Below are 19,445 nucleotides of genomic sequence, written 5' to 3' on the forward strand. Positions count from 1 at the left end.
CAATCTCCCTCCCTCCCTCTCTCTCTCTCTCTCAAATTATCTGCATTCCTTCCGCCGCGGCATTTCCCCCCTTCTTTTAATTATAGCGGCCTCTTCTCTGCCTCTATCATCTTCCCTCCCTCCCAGCCTCTTTATCATTCCCTTATTACATACACCCATTCTTTCCCACCACCCATTTTCTTCCCCTATCGTATTCTTTGGGGTGGATTTTTTTTTATTACTTTCTCTTTCCCACCGTTCAATTTCTTCCCTAACATCTTTTTTGCGTTTTTTCTTCTCTGAGGCACAGTAATGATGATGAGAATAACAAAAGTTCAATAATAATAATAATAATAATAAATCCCGATCCCCACCACCTTTTTTCTACCAGAGGATAGTGTGGTAATAATTAAGTTTTGCAAAATAATTAAAATAACATTATCATGAAAATAATTATTAACATTTACACTAATAATCTCCCCTCCCTCCTCCTCCTTCTCTCTCTCTCTCTCTCACTGACTCGGGGTGGCACATTGGTGATCGAGAGAGAGAGAGAGGGGGGGGGGAAGCGGAATGAGGAAAGAACTTATCAGGAATTGCGACACCAGTGTGAACGACACATCAGAGATAGCGAGATAAATTGAGATAGTAAGATAACTCACACTACTTGAGAGAGAAAAAAAAAACAGTGAAGAGGTAGGCGTTTCCTCTCCACCCTGCCCCTCCCCTTCTCTATCTTTCCTTCCTTCTCCCTCCACTCTTCCCCCTACTCCCTCCATTCTTGAGCTTGCCTTCTCCCCTCTTCTCATGCATCCTCGGGTCCTTCCCCTTTCATTAATTCCCCCCCCCCTCTCTCTCACATTAATTGTCCCCTCCTCCTCTCTCTCTCTCTCTCTCTCGCTGATAACAATAACCCAGCACAAAGGCTCAGTCAACACAGGATTAAGTGCTGCATTTTTTTTTTCTATCGCGTGTTTGTGATTCCCGACGATTGCCTTATCACCGCCATCTGAGAGTTGATTTGGCACATAAAAAACTACACAGACTCCTCCTATGCATTATTTCGCTGTTTTTATCGTGGTTACTTGATATTACTTAACTGGTATAGGGAAAGAGAGTAGGAGAGGAGAGAAAAGAAGACGGGAGAGAAGGGGAGAGAAAAGTTTGAAGAGGAGGGGAGGGAAAGGGATTGGGGAGAGGATAGGAGAGAAAAGAAAAAGGGAGAGAACAGTTGAGAGGAGAGAAAAGAAGGGAGAGGAGGAGAGGAGAGCAGAGGAGGGAAAAGAAAGAAAAATATAGTGGCACAATAAGTAAACGTGCATACGGGCCGAATCTGAAGGTCCCGAACTCACCTACGACTGAGATACGGAGGAGGGCAGTGCACGGGTCCAGTTCGCCAGTATCTTATCTTGGCATACGGCAGATAAGACGTAATAAAACAATAACAAAGGTACTACTGTTGGCTGGCTGAAGGAGGCTTTGTTAGGGGCACTGATAAGAAAGGGAGGCGGGGAGCGGTCCAGGTTAGTGGGTAGGTAGGTCAACTTAGGTGGAAGGATGCGTGGGTGGGTGAATAACTCGGTGGGTGGATAACTGGATGGGTGAATAACTAGGTGGGTGTATGAACAACTGGATAGATTATTAACAGGGTGGGTGGATGAAGAAAGGGATTAGTGGACGAATAACGAGGTGGATGATATAACAATGGGTGGCTGAATAAGAGGGTGGGTAGATGAATAACTGGGTACGTAGATGAATAACAGGATTTAAAAGGGAAGGTAGATGTATAAGAGTGGATGGTTGGATGGGTGGGTGGGCAGTTACGAGGGCTGATGAATGAATTGGCCGGACAGATAGTTAGGTAGGTTGGTGGGCTAGTATAGTAAATAGAAGGGTGGGTAGGGAAAATGAGTAGGTAAGTGAGTAAATTGGTAGGTAGGTAGATAGGTGGATTAATGGTAAGCAGGAGGCTGAGGGTGGGTAGGTGGGTATATTGATGGGTAAACAGGCAGGTAGGTAAGTAAGTTGATAAATAGGCAGATAAGTGAATTAATGGCATGAATGAGGGTGAGGGTGGAGAAGTGGGTGGGTGGGCAGGCATGTAGGTAGGTATTTAGGTAGAAAGGTAGACGCCAAGTGGAAGGATGGATAAACAGTAGATATCCGGAAGTGTAACTATTACAGGAGGGAGGATGTGTAGGTAGGAATATGTAAATACGTTAGAAAGGCAGGCAAACGTCTCCCTTCTCCCTCATCCCCCTCCCTACCATACCTGTTCGTCTATGCTGCCATTCCCCTCAATTTCCTCCATCCTCTACCTTCAACTTTCTCCTTCATTTATCCACATTTCTATTATTTTCCGTACCATACCTTCGCTTTCTTCTACCCCATCTCTCTCTCTTTCTCTCTCCATAATAAACTCTCCCTGCATTACTTCCCTCCCATCTCCCTGTTTACTTCCCCTAATAATAAGCTCTCCGTACTCCTCTTTTCTCCCCCTTCTTCTTCATCTCTTCCTTTTCTCTCTTCCCTCCAACCCTTCTGTCTCCCTCCCGCCTCCCTCATTCCCTCGAGCATTCACCAGTCTCTTGTACTCTTCCCGCAGTTTTTTTTTTTTTCTTTTACCTCCTTCCTCCAATACCTCTCACTAGTTACTTCCTCCCTCGCCTCTCCACAGTTTTCTCCATGTATCTCCCTTCATCCTCTAAAAAAAAGGGGAAAAAAAAAAATCCCTTAAACTCTGCCCTATACTCTCCCTCCTTGCCTTCTTACCCTCCTCCTCCCTCCTGTTCTAACACACCCCTCTCATTTTTTTCCTCTATTCCTCCCTCCCTCCTGTACTTTCTCCAGTCTACATACCTCGTCCCTTCCCTGTTTCTCTGTTCCATCATCCCTTCCTCGCTTCCCATTCTCTTCTCATTTCACTCCTCTTCTCCACCTTCCTCCCCCCAGTTCCTCTTCTCCCTCCCTCCCATCATCTTCTCCTCTCTTGCCCTATCCACTCTATCCACCTCCCTTCTCTCTTTCTCCTCCCCCGCACCAAGCTCACCATTCCTTTCCATTCACTTCTAACCCACTCTCCATTCCTCCTCCCCTCCCCAGCCCTCCCTCCTTCCTTTCCTCTATCCCTCCCCTCCCCCCCGCCCCCTCCCGCCACGGTGTCGTCAGTGGAGATCTGAAATGTTTATCGGTAGTTCAAGGGGACACGTCCGTTCAGTGGGGGGGGGGGCTGTTGGCTGTTTACTGTTTACTTTTTCACTTTCCTTGTCTCTCACACTTTTTTCACGGTACTAGCCTGGTATACAAGTTCATTTTTATTTTATTTATCTATTTACATCAAGTGAGGCTATGGTCTGTGGTGTATTCTACTTTTTTTTTAATTGGTGACTCCCTCTCTCTCTCTCTCTCTCCCTCTCACTTCCCTCCGTGTCTTCTACAGCCACCCCATCCCCCCCCCCACTACCCGTTCCCCTCTCCTTTTCCCTTTTCTCTCCTCTTCCTGTTCTTTAAACTTCTTCCATCTCATCTTCTCCACTCCTCTTCCATCTTTCCTTTTCTTCCTTATCTCTTCCTCTCTCAAATTTCCCCCTTTCCACCTCTCGTCTAAGCTTCACCATCCCACTCCTACCCTCCCACACTGTTACCCTAACCTTTATGTCCACCTCTAGAAATACACATCCATTAAAAAAAATACAAAAAAAAATCGGGAATTAAAATGCACACACACACACACACACACTATATATATATATATATATATATATATATATATATATATATATATATATATATATATATATATATATATATATCCATACGGACAATGAAAGGTGAATAATGAAAGAGCGTGAATGATCCAGAGAAGGCATGAAGGAAAGATCATTACCGGGAAGGGGAAGTTGTAAGATATTAATGTCGGATGCTCAGAGAGAGAGAGAGAGAGAATACACGTAAGAGGGAACAAAGATAAGGAGAAAGACGAGAAAACAGAACAGAACAGAGGGATGAAAGACGTAAAGGAAATAAGGTAAAGGGAGAAAGAATGGGAAAGAGCAAGGATGGGATAGGGAGAAACGACTAAAGGAAAGAATACTGACTGAAGGCAAGGGAAGAAGAAGAAAACAGTAGTAAAAAGAAAAGGAAAATGGGAAGAAAACAGTGGAAAATGTACCCGGGAAGACAAGGGATAACCAGACGAGGAGAGGGGGGGAAGGGTGGGGAGAAAGAGGAAGAATGGGTAGGAAGAAAAAGTAGGAGAGGAAGAGGAAGGAAGAGAGAGAAGAGAGGAATAGGGAGGAAGGGAGAGGCGGAAGCTGAGAAGAACCGGCGCCTTTAAAACCAGGGAGAAATAATGGAAGAGAAACAGGCCTCACAGGAGGGAGGAACTGAAAGAAACTCTCTCTCTCTCTCTCTGTCCTGCCTTCCTTTAGCCACCCTAACCTGCTCCGGAAACTTAATTTTATATGACTGGTTTTTGCACTTTTTTTTTTTTTTTCATATTCTAAGGAAGGGAGGAAAAAGAAAGGAGTTGTGGACGACGGAGGAAAGAGGGAAGGAGGAAGAAAAGACAGAAAGGATGGATGGATGGTTGAACAGATGATGAGAGGGAGGGAGGGAGGACGATAAGAATGGACGGATGGACAGATGGAGGGAGGGAGGAAGAAAGACGGAAAGGATGGATGGATGGACAGATGAAGAAGGGAAGGAGGGAGGGAGGAAGAACGACAGAAAGGATGAATGGATGGATGGATGGACGGGCGAATGAGGGAGGGAGGGCGATGAGATGAAAGGAAGGGATGGCTGAATGAATATGGGGGAGGGCGTTCAGAAAGTGAGGGATGGGAGAAAGGCAGATGGAGGAGGGAAAGAAGCAATGAAAGATGGTAGACTTGAAAGTAGAAGCAAAGACAGATGGAGGGAAGGAAGAGAGGAAAAATGGAAGGAGGGAAGAGATGAAAAAGGAAGAAAAGGAATGGAGGAAAAAGGAAAGGAGGGAAGGAAGAGGAAATAGAGAAAAATGATGACATGAAGCTGAAAATAAAGGGAGGATCAGAAAATGAAAGGCGTAAGGAAACAGTCAACGAATGAAAGGGGACTGAAAAGCAAAGGAATGATGTGATAAATAGCGAATGAACAGACTGGCTAGTGCATACATGGAGAATGAAAAATATATGAATAAATGAATAGACGAAGTGACTGAATGAACCACGACTGAATGAACAGACAACAGAGTAATGTACGAACACAAAATACACACTGAACACAATGAACAACTGAATGGATGAATGAAGATTAAACGGGTAAGTGAAGAAAAGGCTGACTAAATGAAAGATTAATTAATGAATGGGTAGAAACTGACAATGAACAGATGGTAAACTGAAGGAATGAATGAAAAGACTAAAACGAATGAATGAAGAGAAGGAAGCTTGTATGACGTTAAATGAAAGACGAGAAGGCAGACTGAATAAAATGAATGAAAACTGAATGGAAAGCGAAGAAGGACGAATGAATGAGTGAAGGAAAGGGACCATACAAACAGCCAGGAGGGACAAGTGGGGGGGGAAGGGGAGGGAGAGTGTGGTGGGGAGGGGAGAGGAGGGGGAGGGGAGAAGTGGGGAGGGTGGGAGAAGGAAGGAGGGAGGGGAGGGGAGGGGAGGCAAAACCCCCTTCACCTCCCCTCCCCCCATTGTTCCTCCCCTAGACAGGTTTTTGCTCCTGTTTTTCTTCCCTCCCTCCCCTCCACACCCCTTATCCCTTTTCTTCCTCACCCTTTCCTCCATCTACTCTATCCTTTTCTCTTCCTTCCTCTCACTGACCACCCTTTTCGCAACCACTCTCCCCATCCCTTCATACCTTTTCCCCCTCATTATATCCTCCTCGTACTCTATCCTCTTCACCTCGTCCCTCTAGCAGCTAGTCATTCTCACAACCTTTTCCCATTTCTTGCTTCCCATCATTCTATCCTTTCACCCTTCTTCATCCTTGCAAATTTCTTCCACTCTCATTCTCTTCTGCTTTTCAATCTCGCTGCTCATCCTCTTCTTTCTCTCTTCTAACCCTCTCTCTACACACTTATACTCTTCAACCCATTCTTCTTTCCTGCAACTTTTCACCCAAGCTAAAATTAAAATCCCTTCTTTTGTCTCCCTTTTCTCTACCTATCCATTTTCCATATAGTTTTTCCAGTTTTTCTAGTGTCCTATTTTCGTTTCATATCTTTTTCTCTTCTCCTCCTAAGTTCATCTACCTTATTTTTTTCTCCTCTTCCTCCTTTTCTTAATGCTCTTCCCATCTTTTCCATGTCTTTGCTTCCATCTTTCCATCGTCGCATTTTAATCTCTCCTCTTCATTCTCTCACTCCCCTTTTTTCACTATCTTCTTCCCACCCTATCCATATCTCCCTTTCCATCCTTCCCTCTTTTCCCCAGTCGCTCCCTCCCCCCACCCCTTCAAGCGTAAGGTGGGGGGGGGAGGTAAGGGAAGATGAGAATGCTTATCATCACGGCCTCCCCACGCTTGAGATCATTTGCATATTCCTTCATCACCAGTACAACCCATATTTCTGTTTACATTCACTCTGGAACGTCCGGCGCTAATAACCCAATTCGGTTCGGATGGGGGAGCAAAATTAAAACGAAATCAAACCTCATTAACCAACTTATCAGAACCATCCAGGGAAGTTATTAAAAAAAATAACCAAACGCCGGCCCGAAACTAATTAATTCGCCAAGGACCGAAAGTTACGCGGGGCCGAAGGTGATGTTTAGCGTCGGGCACGGAATGTCAACAATGACCTACCGGGCGGGTTTTCATTAGAGGAGGGAGGGCGATGGCATGCGTTAACTCCTCCCCCCACTCCCAGACTCCTTCCTACCTTGGTAAAATTATGTAAGAGGAGAGGAAGACGGAGAACGAGGTAAGTGGATAAAGTGGGGAAGTACATGGAGGAGCGTAGTATTCACTGGCGGGAGGGAGTGCAGGTAAACTGAACTGAAGAGGTCTGGGGGCTTTCCATCATGTAAGTGCCACTGGAGACCTCCTAACATCTCTCTCTCAGCGATTTGTTTTGCATATTACCTTGTTATCCTCTTGAACGTTAATCAAGCAAACAACGCCGATATTAGATATATATATAAGAATGTACATGTTAAAGGTGCAACATGCAAAGTAAATCTTAGGAGGTGTTAGGAACGCCCCTAAACAACTATGAACAGGACTCTTAACAATGGCTGCCACCGTGCATGAATTCTGGGATTGGGTGTCTGACAAACAAGACAATAAAATATTTTGTCTGTCATTCCCTCGTCATTACTTACCCTACATACTCATTATCATTACTTTCCGCTGCACCCGTCTTCGTTGAGTTATGCAAGAGTTTCTTACTTTTGCCTAATACAAATCCTTGGTTTTCCAAATCGCTGAATTATCTTTTCCAGTTTCGTAGAAGCATATGTTTATTTCTTGCTTAACCTATTCATTATTCAAATCTTTATTAAGCTTCGTCCTTACATATGCATCACGTCTTATTAACCTCACTCCATTCATCAGTCATGTAACTATATCAACACTGCTCCCTCTTTCTTTTCTCTTCTCTGCTACCATCTCTCTCTCTCTCTCTCTCTCTCTCTCTCTCTCTCTCCAGACCCTTCCCACTGTCTCTCCATCTCTCCCTCCTCTCAATCTCACACCCTAATTCCCCCTTTTAGCTTTCTCGCACTATCTATCGCAGCGGCCCACAAAAAAATGGACTGGACCCTTTTATCTATCGACCTCCAGACACTTTATAAAGAGGATTCCCAGGAGCAATTGAAGCGAGGGATGGAAGGAAGGACAGAGAGAGGGAAGCAAGGAAGGAAGGAAGGAAGGAAGGAAGGGAGGGAGGGAAGGAAGGAAGGAAGGAAGGAGAGGGAAGGAAGGAAGGAAGGAAGGAGAGGGAAGGAAGGAAGGACAGAGAGGGAAGGAAGGACAGAGAGGGAAGGAAGGAAGAATGGAAGGAAGGAAGGAGGAAAGAAACGAAGGAAGGAAGGAAGGAGAGGTAAGGAAGGAGGAAAGAAAGGAAGGGAGGGAGGGAAGGAAGGAAGGAGGCAAGAAAGGAAGGGAAGGAAGGAGGCAAGAAAGGAAGGGAAGGAAGGAGGCAAGAAAGGAAGGGGAAGAAGGAAGGAAGGAGGGAGGGGAGGAAGATAAAGTACGGAAAATGAATTAACAAAGGGAAGGAGTACGGATTTAGAGATTTAAGTGTCTACATACCTACATAATTAGGCTTTTTCTCATAGGGGGTTGCCGAGATAGGACGACACTCACCAAATTACTCACACACACACACACACACACACACACACACACACACACACACACACACACACACACACACTTCCTCGTACCTTATTTAAATGTTTTTTTACGAAGTACCTGAAAGACAGGAAGGAAAGGAGGAAGGGAGAAAGGTAGGTAGAGCTAAATTGGAAGACAGATAGACTTGAAAGCCAGGAAGGAAAGGAGGAAGGGAGAAAGATAGGTAGAGCTAAATTGGAAGACAGGGACGGAAGAGGTGAGAAAGAGAAAAAGAGGATGGTCAGGAAAGAAGGAAAAGGAGTAACGAGAGAGAGAGGGGGGGGGGCTGAGAAGAAAGGAGAGGGGAAGAGGAAACATGGGAGAAAGAAATATGACAGAAGGAAGCAAAGACAGAAGGACTGAAGAAGGGAGGGAAAGAAAAAATAAGGAATGGAGGGAAGCAGAGTGAAGGGAGAGGAGGAAAGAAGGAAGGGAGGGAGAGAGGGAAGAAGGGAGGCAGAGAGCTATCGGATATCACTAGCCAGACGAAGGTAGCAGCTAAGCAAGACTCGTTCCCACACACACCCCTCTTCTAAAACGCCTATTATACGCCTTTCAACTCCCCTAGATTTTTTCAACCTCGTCCCACCTCCCAAACTACCCATTATCTCATTCCTTTACGGGAACAATGTCAAGATAAAACGGAAAAATACACGAAGATAATATTCCCCCCAAAACGCCTGTGAGCCTTCTAGATTCTGGAAAATTTTGCGAAAGTTGGGGAAATAATCAATAGCGATGTTAAAGGGGCGACCGCGAAGTTGGCATCACTGTTCCCGGCCGCGTTCAAGGTAGCAGATGTTAAGAGGGAGGGGGAGCGGTCCACCAACCAGCATCCAGCTTCGTCCACGACCACCAATCAGCATCCAGCGCGGGAAAAGATTAGAGTAGAGGAGGTTTATCTGGACGTTTACTCACAAAAGGTATTAGCCAATTCTTACGATAAGCTGGTATCCATTGCAGTGAAATATTGTCAAAAATCATTTCTATCGTATTGTTCACTAACATTCACTCTAGCTTGGTCGTTAAGTGTTTGGTAGCTATGAGTTTCGGTAAAAGTAGACAAGCAACATAATAACTCTGGCTCATGAGAGTTTATGAATAAGTCCTTCACAGAACTCACGCAAAAATGGAATTAGGTTCTGTGCTGATGGTTTAAGATACTGACAATTCTATTAGCGTTTTTGGTGGTAATTAACGGTCAAACTGGCTAAAACTATGAAGGCTGGGTACGCTAGACACGGGCTATGAATATGATGAATAAATAAAACGTCTATCAAGTAGCCTGACGCACCTAAATTCTTCCTCTCCAACATTGAAATTATTCTCTCTCTCTCTCTCTCTCTCCGGTCACTTTCGCTTTCCACTTAATTTTCCTCTTCCCTTTCTTCATCCTTCCTTTCTCCACTTCTAAAACCCTCCTCCCTTCCTTTCTTCTTCCCTGTTAATATTCCTCCCTCCTTCCTCCCCTTCTCCCTCTCTACTCTGCCCTTCAACCCCCTCTTCTATCCTAGTTCATATCCATAGTAATTATGGAAGGGTAGAGAGGTGCGTGGGACATATCTCTTCTCTGGAGAGAGAGAGAGAGAGAGAGAGAGAGAGAGAGAGAGAGAGAGACCGTAATGAGACACAGGGATGAAGAAAGAAAAAGAAAAAAGAAAAATGGATGACTGGAGATAAGAGGGACTAACGGCGAGAAATTAGAGTGAGAAAGGAAAACTGTAGGAAGAGAAGAGGGAAAAGGGAATAGAAAATGATACGGAACCGGAAAGGGATATCATCGATGGCAGAGAGAGGGAGACTGGCAAACTGAATTAAAACGTAATGTAACATCCACAAATGACTAATACAATAAAACACAAAAACAAATGACAATACCCAATGGACAAAAAGACAAAAACTAGCTACGCGTGGAGGTTCATATAGAGACTTAAGGATTTTACTGTAAATTCTCGTTAACTGGAGATTATTCAACGGATAAAAATACCAAGTTGTTAAAGGAAAAGAGCATCAACGCATCCCACCCAGACATTACGCCTCCACCACGGGATAAGTCCGGATAACTATTACCTACGCGGGAATATTCACAGCAACTAGCATCATTTTTCCTAGACCAGGTGCTGTAATTAACGCAGCTGTGGGGAGATAGGAGGGGAATTAATTTGTGGGGAAGGGGTGAAGTCTGAGAGAGAGAGAGAGAGAGAGAGAGAGAGAGAGAGAGAGAGAGAGAGAGAGAGAGAGAGAGAGAGAGAGAGAGAGAGAGAGAGAGAGAGAGAGAGAGACGTAAGGTACGAAAAATAAAAATACAGGTATGGGGGAAAATCGAAGATGAGGAATACAATAGGTTCTGGCAACACTGGCGGACGGGGGATAGTTCCTGTCGCCGTCAACAGATGGCGCGCGGATCCGTGTTTACATCCCGGCACGGAGGACACGCGGGGGTTCAAGGTTTTGCGGCCAAACACTCCACTTGCCACAAAAAAAATATATAACGCGATAGAGGAGGATTTTCAAGGATACAGAGCGAATACGAAGAAATGAGTGAATGGACTTAATTATACTAAATACTACAATTACGTAAAATAATTCAAAATATAATAATGGATTACAAAGAGGGGAAATGACGTAAAGTGCACTGAAAACAAAGAAATGTTGCGTAAATGAGTTTGCACAATAATTAGGCTGCGATACACGAAAAATTACAAATGATAATGAATGAACGCAATGAAAAAAAGTGATGAATGAAAAACATACCGGTGTCTGGTAGTCTGTAAAGCAACTACAGTAGCATTAGATGACTGCAAAACAGTATTAAATACCAGTAACATACATCATCTTAATATGAAAAACCTCGCGTAAACAAATCAACAAACATAAGTTACATACAGTACAATATATATGATGCGAACTGTAGAGGCCTGTGACAAAACATCATTGGAGGAAACTTAATGATAAACAATATCACCAAACCGCATATCATAAATTATGGGCTTGGATACCTGTTTTAATTTACCAAAAATTAATTGCTAAAGGAAACCCAAAAACGATATGAACAAAACAGGGCACCGCTACCCTGTGTTAAATATAGGTTACGTACAGTATATGCAATGAATTTAGATATATGAACACTAAACAAAGGGCATATCTGAAGGGTACGGTAATTTAAGTGCTGTACAGTATAAAACTGATTAAAAAGGAAATGTCAAGATGGAGACTACACCTGGGCAATCAATTTTAGTTGAAAAAAAAGTGAGGTTCACATGTAAAAATGTGTGATAAAGCTGTATCTCATCTCCCTCGGATACTCACTGGCACATCTTCCTTAAAAGACGACATAAGGTACACTAATAATCATATTTGTGTTATCAAAAGATATATATTTAGCAGAGAAGTAAATCGCTAGGTAAGAGGTGGTAGAAGGCCTCCTATACATTTACGAGAATATGGGACGAGATGCCGTGAACTAACCTGTGTCTGATGGTGTGACGATGCCGTGCGGTGGCGTGGCACTGGTGGCTGTGGTGGTGGTAGTGATGGCGGTGGCACTGTTGGGGTCTGGCACTCTCCCGCAGTAGTTGTGTTCGTTGTTGACCTGGGGTGGCACATAGACGGTACTGCTGAGTGGACCCGCGTGGTGACTGTGGTAGTGGTGGCTGTGGTTGTGACTGTGGTGGTGGATCATGTTCGTCTTGGTCGTCGCCTCCTCGGTGTCGCAGTCACTGTCGGTGCCAGAGGGAGTGTCGGGCAGTGTGTCTTCTTCTTCGTCGGAGAAGTCGTCGTGTCTGAATGCGTCTCTGAGTGCAAGGTCGGCCGAACATTCTGACAGGGATCGCTCCTTCTTCACTGGAGTAAGCACAGCATTGCAGCAGTTGCCGCCTCCCCACATGATATCGCGTTTAATGGAGTCTTCTAGAGTTGGGGTGGGCTGGGGGGCCCACCAGGGTTCCAGCACCCACCCATTCCCACCACCCGTCTCCATGCCCTCTAAATCTGACAGAATATCGCTGATGTCTGAAGGCGGTGAGGCAGAGGGGGACTCCAGGATCTCTGGAATGGATGCCACCAGGTCGTCCAAGTCGTGCTCTGTGGGTGGGGAGTGTGGGGGTGTGGGCAATGTGACGGGAAGGAGGGGGCCTGTGGTGGGGGAGGTGAGGGAGGGTGTGATGGAGCAGAGTGAAGGCTCATGTTCGGGTTCCAGCTTGATCCAGAGGTCGTCACCAAGTGGGTTAGGGTGTGGAAGGCCTAATATCCACTCTTCACCCCCACTACTGCTGCTGCTGCTACCTGATCCCACCATCATGGCTGAAAAACACAAAGTGCATTTGATAAGTAAATGATCATACTTTACCACCCACATTAACATCCACTCTCTGGTATAAATTCTTAGAAGCTATTACCTACTCACACATTCACCAGAAATACAAATTCGCTTCTACTTTTTTACACCCATTCTTCCTGGCATTCATAGTTATTCATACTAATTACTCAGCCACACATCAATAATCCAATACAAGTGCACTCAGCGTCATAAACTTTTATCGTTACTCCTGCCATTAATTTACACCATTATTTTCCTTATGCTGACACCCCCCATACTATGCGTCCCCACAATGCCGTTCTAATTATACCCAACCAAACCTCTTGACTCCGTCTCTCACTCACACTGTTTATCTCCCCGACGACAATCACATCTTCTCACTTCTTTCATTCCTCTAAGGGATCTCGTATCCTGAAAAGTTCACACACACACACACACACACACACACACACACACACACACACACACACACACACACACAATTTCCTGCAACAATACAGTCATATTTACGATGAGACTAAAAATATCTGCTTAATGATAGGATACCATTGGTGTGACAATATAAACAGTACATCCACACGAAGATACCCCACCATAACTTATTTAACAAGCATGAATAAACTTAAACAGCCACACTGATATATGAAAGTCTACATCACACATACACACAAACACACACAAAGTCCTCTCTCTCTCTCTCACCACACCATCCACAAAGCAACGTCAGCACAGCGTCAAGGGAGAGGAGAGAATGTTCACTTTTTGGGTTTTTATCACCAGGGTGCGTGCCAAGAGTATGATGGTGGTGGTCACTGCCTTCATGCTCTTCCTCTCATCACCATCTTCCTCCTACCATCATATTCCTCTTTCACATCATCCTTATTTTCTCTTCATTCATCATTCCCCTGTCATCCTATTACCCTTTCTCCGTTGCCATTTTTTCCTCTCACGTTTTATGTTACCCGTCTCCTTTCCTCTTATTTACTATGGTACCATACATTTTCATATTCCCTCATTCACACCAAGGCTTTTTCCTTAAACTGTTATCCTACCTCGTATACCTGCCATACCCTTCACAGCCAGTAATCTAAGTGACAAAGAAACAAAAAAATCTTATTAGTAAATTGTAATAGTGAGCTGTTTATCCTGCAAACTGATAAAGATCCTTGATATATGCGGAACCAAAATCTGTGCCCAGTATCAGTTACTACCATCCTTTTATGTACTATGTATCGTAGTCTTTCTTCATAGTTACAGCTTCCTCATTCCTTTCCTTCCTCCTCCCTCGCCTACACATTTTCTCCATTCCTCTGTTAGGCTACAATAATACTGGTACTTTATCCTGCGGGGATTCGCTACCGCCCTCATTACCGGTAACTTGGTATTACTCGAATAAATAAACAGATATGGTAAGTAATACATAAATACGTCAACGTATTGAAGATGTTAAAACGACGAACGAGAAGATAGCAGTGGCAATCTTGACCTCAGACTGCATGTAGGTGCCAAAATGAATACCATGTCTTCCTCCCCTCCACTCTTACATTATCCCCCTTCCCCTCCCTCTTCATAAGTCACATATTCCTCCCCCTCCCACGCACTACCGTCCCACTATCTCTGTCGCTTCTCTCCCCACCCCTTCTCCCCAAAGCTACCCTCCCCTACGCCTCCGGCCCCTCCCCCACTTCCCCCTCCTATCCCTCCCCTACGCCACCCGCCCCTCCCTCTTCCCCCCTCCCACGTAACTAATATCTCCTCCCTCCCTCCCCTCACCCACTACCTCCTACCTCCCTCCTTCCCTCCCACTCACCCACTGCCTCCCCGTCTCTCTTCTCCCTCCCCTTCCTCTCCGCTTCTCCCCCCTCATCCGCTTCCCCCACGCAAGGGCCCTGACCTCACCCACCATCCTCCTTCCAACCACCTCTTGGGGAACTGTGGTGGGGGAGCACAAGGACAACCAAGATAAACATACGAAGGAAGAAAAGACGGGAAATACGAAGTAAATAAGAAAGTCAATGAATGCAGGAAGAAAGACAACAGAGGAAACAGAAGTAAATAAGGATGAATTGGCCACCTCATGAGAGAGGAAGTATAGATACGTATAGTGTGACTCTTCAGCCGTTATAGATACGTATGAAAATCTTATATATACATACATATACTATATATATATATATATATATATATATATATATATATATATATATATATATATATATATATATGAGTTGGCTATACGACAGAGCAATGAAAGACAGGAAACGGAAGTAAATAAGAACAGAAGAGTGCAAATCGAAATACAAATAAGAAAATGAGTGTCGAAAATGGGGAGGGGGGGGAACACATACCGGTATTATGACGCCTTTATTCTTGCTGCTACCAGACGATTTCACTCGATTACAACAAATAGTGATAATTCTGAAGCAGCTAATGGAAACTAACTCTTCCAGCTCGGCACACACACACACAAAGAAGGTGAATATCATCATCTGGAGAGGAAAAATAAACATCAGGTGTGTCCACGGGCTGAAGGGATAAACCGATGACGTCTTCTTCCATCATAATTTATTCTTGGCATTTCCAGACAAATTTATTCGACGTCGCAGGCTTCTAAGTGACTGGTACTTTATTAACTCCCTTACTATGAGGGAACAGAGCAGAATATAATCATCTGGGTGGTTGCAAATGTACTATGACGTCAATAAAGGTTGTGTATACAGGCATAAAGTACAAAATTTAAGTAATACTGCAGCAAGTACCGTACAAGTTAACACTAACAGGAAAACTGAGCTTATCACACAAGATCTCTACGTACAAACAAGCAAACACATACTGGGAAAAAAACTGCACATCACAATGTCATGAGAGAGAGAGAGAGAGAGAGAGAGAGAGAGAGAGAGAGAGAGGCGGGGGGTGCATTAACGGGCAAATAAACAACGAAAATGCTGGAGTTAAGAGCAATTATATATCTGTATTAATTCGATATCAACTACCTTATGCATTCTGATGCAGTATGGAAAAAAGGGGCTGACATCGAAGCTAATAAAAACTACTGCAAATATACGCCTCCTTCCACTTCCACTCCCTTCCCTCCACCCCCTCCTCTTCCCTCCATCCTCCCCTCTTCCACCCTCTCTTCCTCGCTCACATACCACTTATTTCCATGTAATCCCCCACCTTGCCTCTTCACAGAACTCATTCTTAAGTTTACAAGTTTCTCAATATCATGCTTTCTTTGGCCACCAGTCCATCTCATTTTTCCTCTCAATTCCGTCATTTCCTTCGTCTTTATCATGTCTCTTATCACAAGCATCCATTCCATTTTCGATCACAACTTTCTCCACTTGGCCTTATCTTCATGTGGGCTTTCCTTGTTATCACTTTCTCCCCACCTCACAATCTTTTCCCTCAACCTTTCTTTCCCTTTCCATCCTTCTCCCTCTATTTTGTTTCTTCCACTCTGATCCTCTTTTCTTCTCAATCTTGCAACCATCTTTTTACTTCCAGTTTCTCCTTCTATTTGTCCTTACACTGTTTTCCTTTCTGTCTTCTTTCTCCATCCTCCCTCCCTCTCCCTCATAACCTCGCTCCCACTCTTCCCTCCCTTCTCAGCCTTCCTCCTCCCCTTCTTATCTCCCTCCCCTGCCTCAGCTGTTGGCCCGTTACCTCCCATCTCTCTGAACACACACCTTGGAACTCCATCATTTTCCTTTCCCCATCTTTTCCCCTTCCCCTATATCGTATCACTCTTTAGTTAACAGGCGGCATTCTTCCCACGATAACCCCTTTCTTTCTATCATTATGTTCTTTGCAGTCTCCAGACAACTTTAATATGCTCACGAAGTCTTGCCATACTGGAAGGCATAAACATCACTCATTTCTTGAACAGACGTTTTCCAAGGTTGAATAAAAAAATCAAAATTGGCAAGCATAGGATTACAAGAGTTAATTATATTCCGAACATTTTTTTGTTTTAAACTGTGTACGGCACCGGTACCGTACCGTAGGCTACTACAACAGCCTATGGCATTTACCGAAAATGAACTGGCCAGTTCAAACTTCTTAAAAAAAGAAAAAAAAAAAAAAAAAGAGAGAGAGAGACTACTGAAAAAAGGGTGCAAAATGCTGGAAAAAAAAAAAAAAAAACTAACATAACTGTGCATAACTGTGTTTACATAACATCCGGGGAATTCGACAAAAAACCATCCCAAGGGCAAGAAATAAATCACCCGTTCGCCCGAGGCTGGGCTACTCTCGGTTAAGCACGAAAAGGAAATGGAAAGGAAGAAACAAAGTTAATAGCAGTACCAGCACTTTGAAGAAGAAATTGACAACGCAAATTTCAAGGAAGCTTGGCCAAAAATTTAGCCATGGCCACTAAAAGCAACGAAATGTCAGTAACCGATAATGGGCCATAAAACTGGGATACTCCTAATGCATTTTTCACGTTTATAAAATCCAACGCTGCTGAAAGCCGAACTGCAGACAAGCTATCCTGCCCAAGCTGCAACCCAAAAGTTGGTAAGAAACTCCAAACGCTTCCTCAAAACTGCGAGGAAGTTACTGAACACCACTGGCAGGGCGGTGAGAATGGGACCTGTCATTTGAGGTGCCGAAAAAGTTTGAGGTAGAAGTTACTAGCTTTCAGGGCTCTGGAAGTTATGTTTGCCGAAAGTGACTGGTAGTTAAGCCTGTTCTAGCGTGTAGGCAGGCATGTCATACTAGCTACGGCTGTTGGAGGCAGCAGGCTGGTAATTTGGTAGGGCTAAGAAACCAGGTACCTGGTATGTTTAAGCCGTAAGTTTATGCTCGATCAATCTGAAAGTTACGCAGATTTTCAAATTACCAGACAATATATTTAAAGCTGGTCAGGGCTGCTCCCTTCCCTCATGATGTTGGAAAGTACGCTACTGTACAGTACATGGGTTTTACTTTAGCGTGATAAATCCGAGTTAAAATGATTGGCAATATCGAGCAAACAGCACTGAGGCAACATTTCATGAGTACGGATAAACTGTGTAACCGTAATAAATTTAACAGATTGTCTGACGATGTTACCGGTACCGAATTAAATACTAGTACTGCCCAGTTGTTACAAATCAACTACTATCCCCATTTAGTGACAAAAGCATCAGTAGCTTCAACCGCTGAGTAATCTGAATGATAAACCCGGCAGTCACAGTGGCATACATGAAACATCTACCGCACAAACACAAATTAGCTACCGAAACTGATATAACCCAAATACAAAGCAAAACAATGAATAAAACTACATGTCCAAACTATTCTTATTTGATGACAAAAGTTTACACCCACAATAACTGAGAAATTTGATGAAATTACTAATTCCAACCGACATTCTCGAGAAATTATAGTGTTGACCCGACGTGTCAGAACTATACCTGCAGTTGCCTCAATTATTATTTTTTTTTTTTTAAGCATCCAAACTCTGATTTAAACTTTAGAAACCAACTATTCATTGTAGAAACTTCTAGACGGGCTTACTCACCGCAAGTTTTAAAAATAGGAACCACTAACTAGATGTCAGACTGTTCGAGAAGGCCTATGGATGAATCACTGAAGCTGCAACACACTAGGTGTCATTTACTAAATACGTCCCCGGCTTACTAAAAAAAAAACAAAAAAATTGGGGGGGGGATTAATTTATATCAAACTCTATATGCTGGCACTTATAGTATTATAAAATGAACCATGAACTGAACGGTTCAAAATGGGTACTCTGGCGATGCAACGGTTCAGCTAACACTAAGTTAACGTCAAGCGATAGCAGCCCACTATTTAGCCATGCAATTAGTTCGTTATGATTTAACCGTTAGACATGACAGCATGTTACTTCTCGAAATCTAGTCTTAATTACACCAACTAGTTTTCCACCTCACAACTGTCAATGTATAAAAATGACAAGGGAATAGAAAATACTAATGAATAGATACGATACAACGGTTAAAGATTTGGACTTATTCCTCAGTTGGCTGTGGAGGGTGTGGCAGGGTATTTGACAGACAGACACACACACACTGTCAACCACGATCACGCTGACAGGATGCTGCATCACTGCATAAGCTTGCATTCAGTCCTTGCACTATCCATGTTGCTATCTTCACACACAACACTGTCTACCAAACTCTGGTTGTCACAGGCAGACTGGTGATACACAAAGTTTCCACATTTCAGTTCGTTAAACGGTTAAACTACCTTGTTTTCTGGCAGTTCTGATTGACTACACACCTTCCAGAGAAGCTTATCCACAGTTCAGACGTGTCACTCGAGATAGCCAAGTCTATACAGGTTGTTGTGTTCTTGAAGTAAAAATCCGTGCGAGGTAAGAGGGGGTGGGCGAGTCCTACACAACGTGCGTGCTACCCCTGTAGCGTCAACACATCAACTAAACGCGAGCGCTTCCACAGCCGCCGCAGAAATAAGCCATCCGAGGTTCCTCGTTCAAGCCCCGCCCACAAGTCTCCGCCCGCCCTCAGTGAAACGTCATAACTTAGACTCCGCCTCCAGCTCGTCACGACTTGACGTCATTATTTTTGCTCCTCCTTCTTGTGATGTCATCAGGCAGGAGCTTCTAAGGATTGTCTGAACTAAAGATGACTTGCTGTCGTGAGAATACAAATTTGCAGTTATTATTAAGCTCGTGACATTAAGTACTCATGATTTAGTACTAAAAATCCTTTCCGTTGAAACACAACAACAGTAAGAGCGCCACAATCCACTTTACAAACATAATTAGGCGATTCTTGAGGAACTACTTTGCGACGCGTACAGTGGAGTGGGCAGACATGAGTTGCGA

At 44.0% G+C, this 19,445-nt stretch overlaps 1 protein-coding gene across 1 annotated transcript in view; it reads right to left on the reverse strand.

Annotated features, from left to right (window-relative positions):
* Positions 1-19,445, reverse strand: part of LOC145409653 (uncharacterized) — a 91,816-nt gene that overhangs the window by 7,953 nt on the left and 64,418 nt on the right. Inside the window, exon 3 of the mRNA XM_080280005.1 lies at positions 11,779-12,612. Within this exon, the coding sequence (XP_080136131.1) occupies positions 11,779-12,612 (834 nt within the window). The remainder of the gene's footprint in view (positions 1-11,778; positions 12,613-19,445) is intronic.

The sequence above is a fragment of the Coenobita brevimanus genome, chromosome 82, assembly GCF_032717465.1.
Source record: "Coenobita brevimanus isolate Jiangsu-jjx chromosome 82, ASM3271746v2, whole genome shotgun sequence".
NCBI classification, from domain to species: domain Eukaryota; kingdom Metazoa; phylum Arthropoda; class Malacostraca; order Decapoda; family Coenobitidae; genus Coenobita; species Coenobita brevimanus.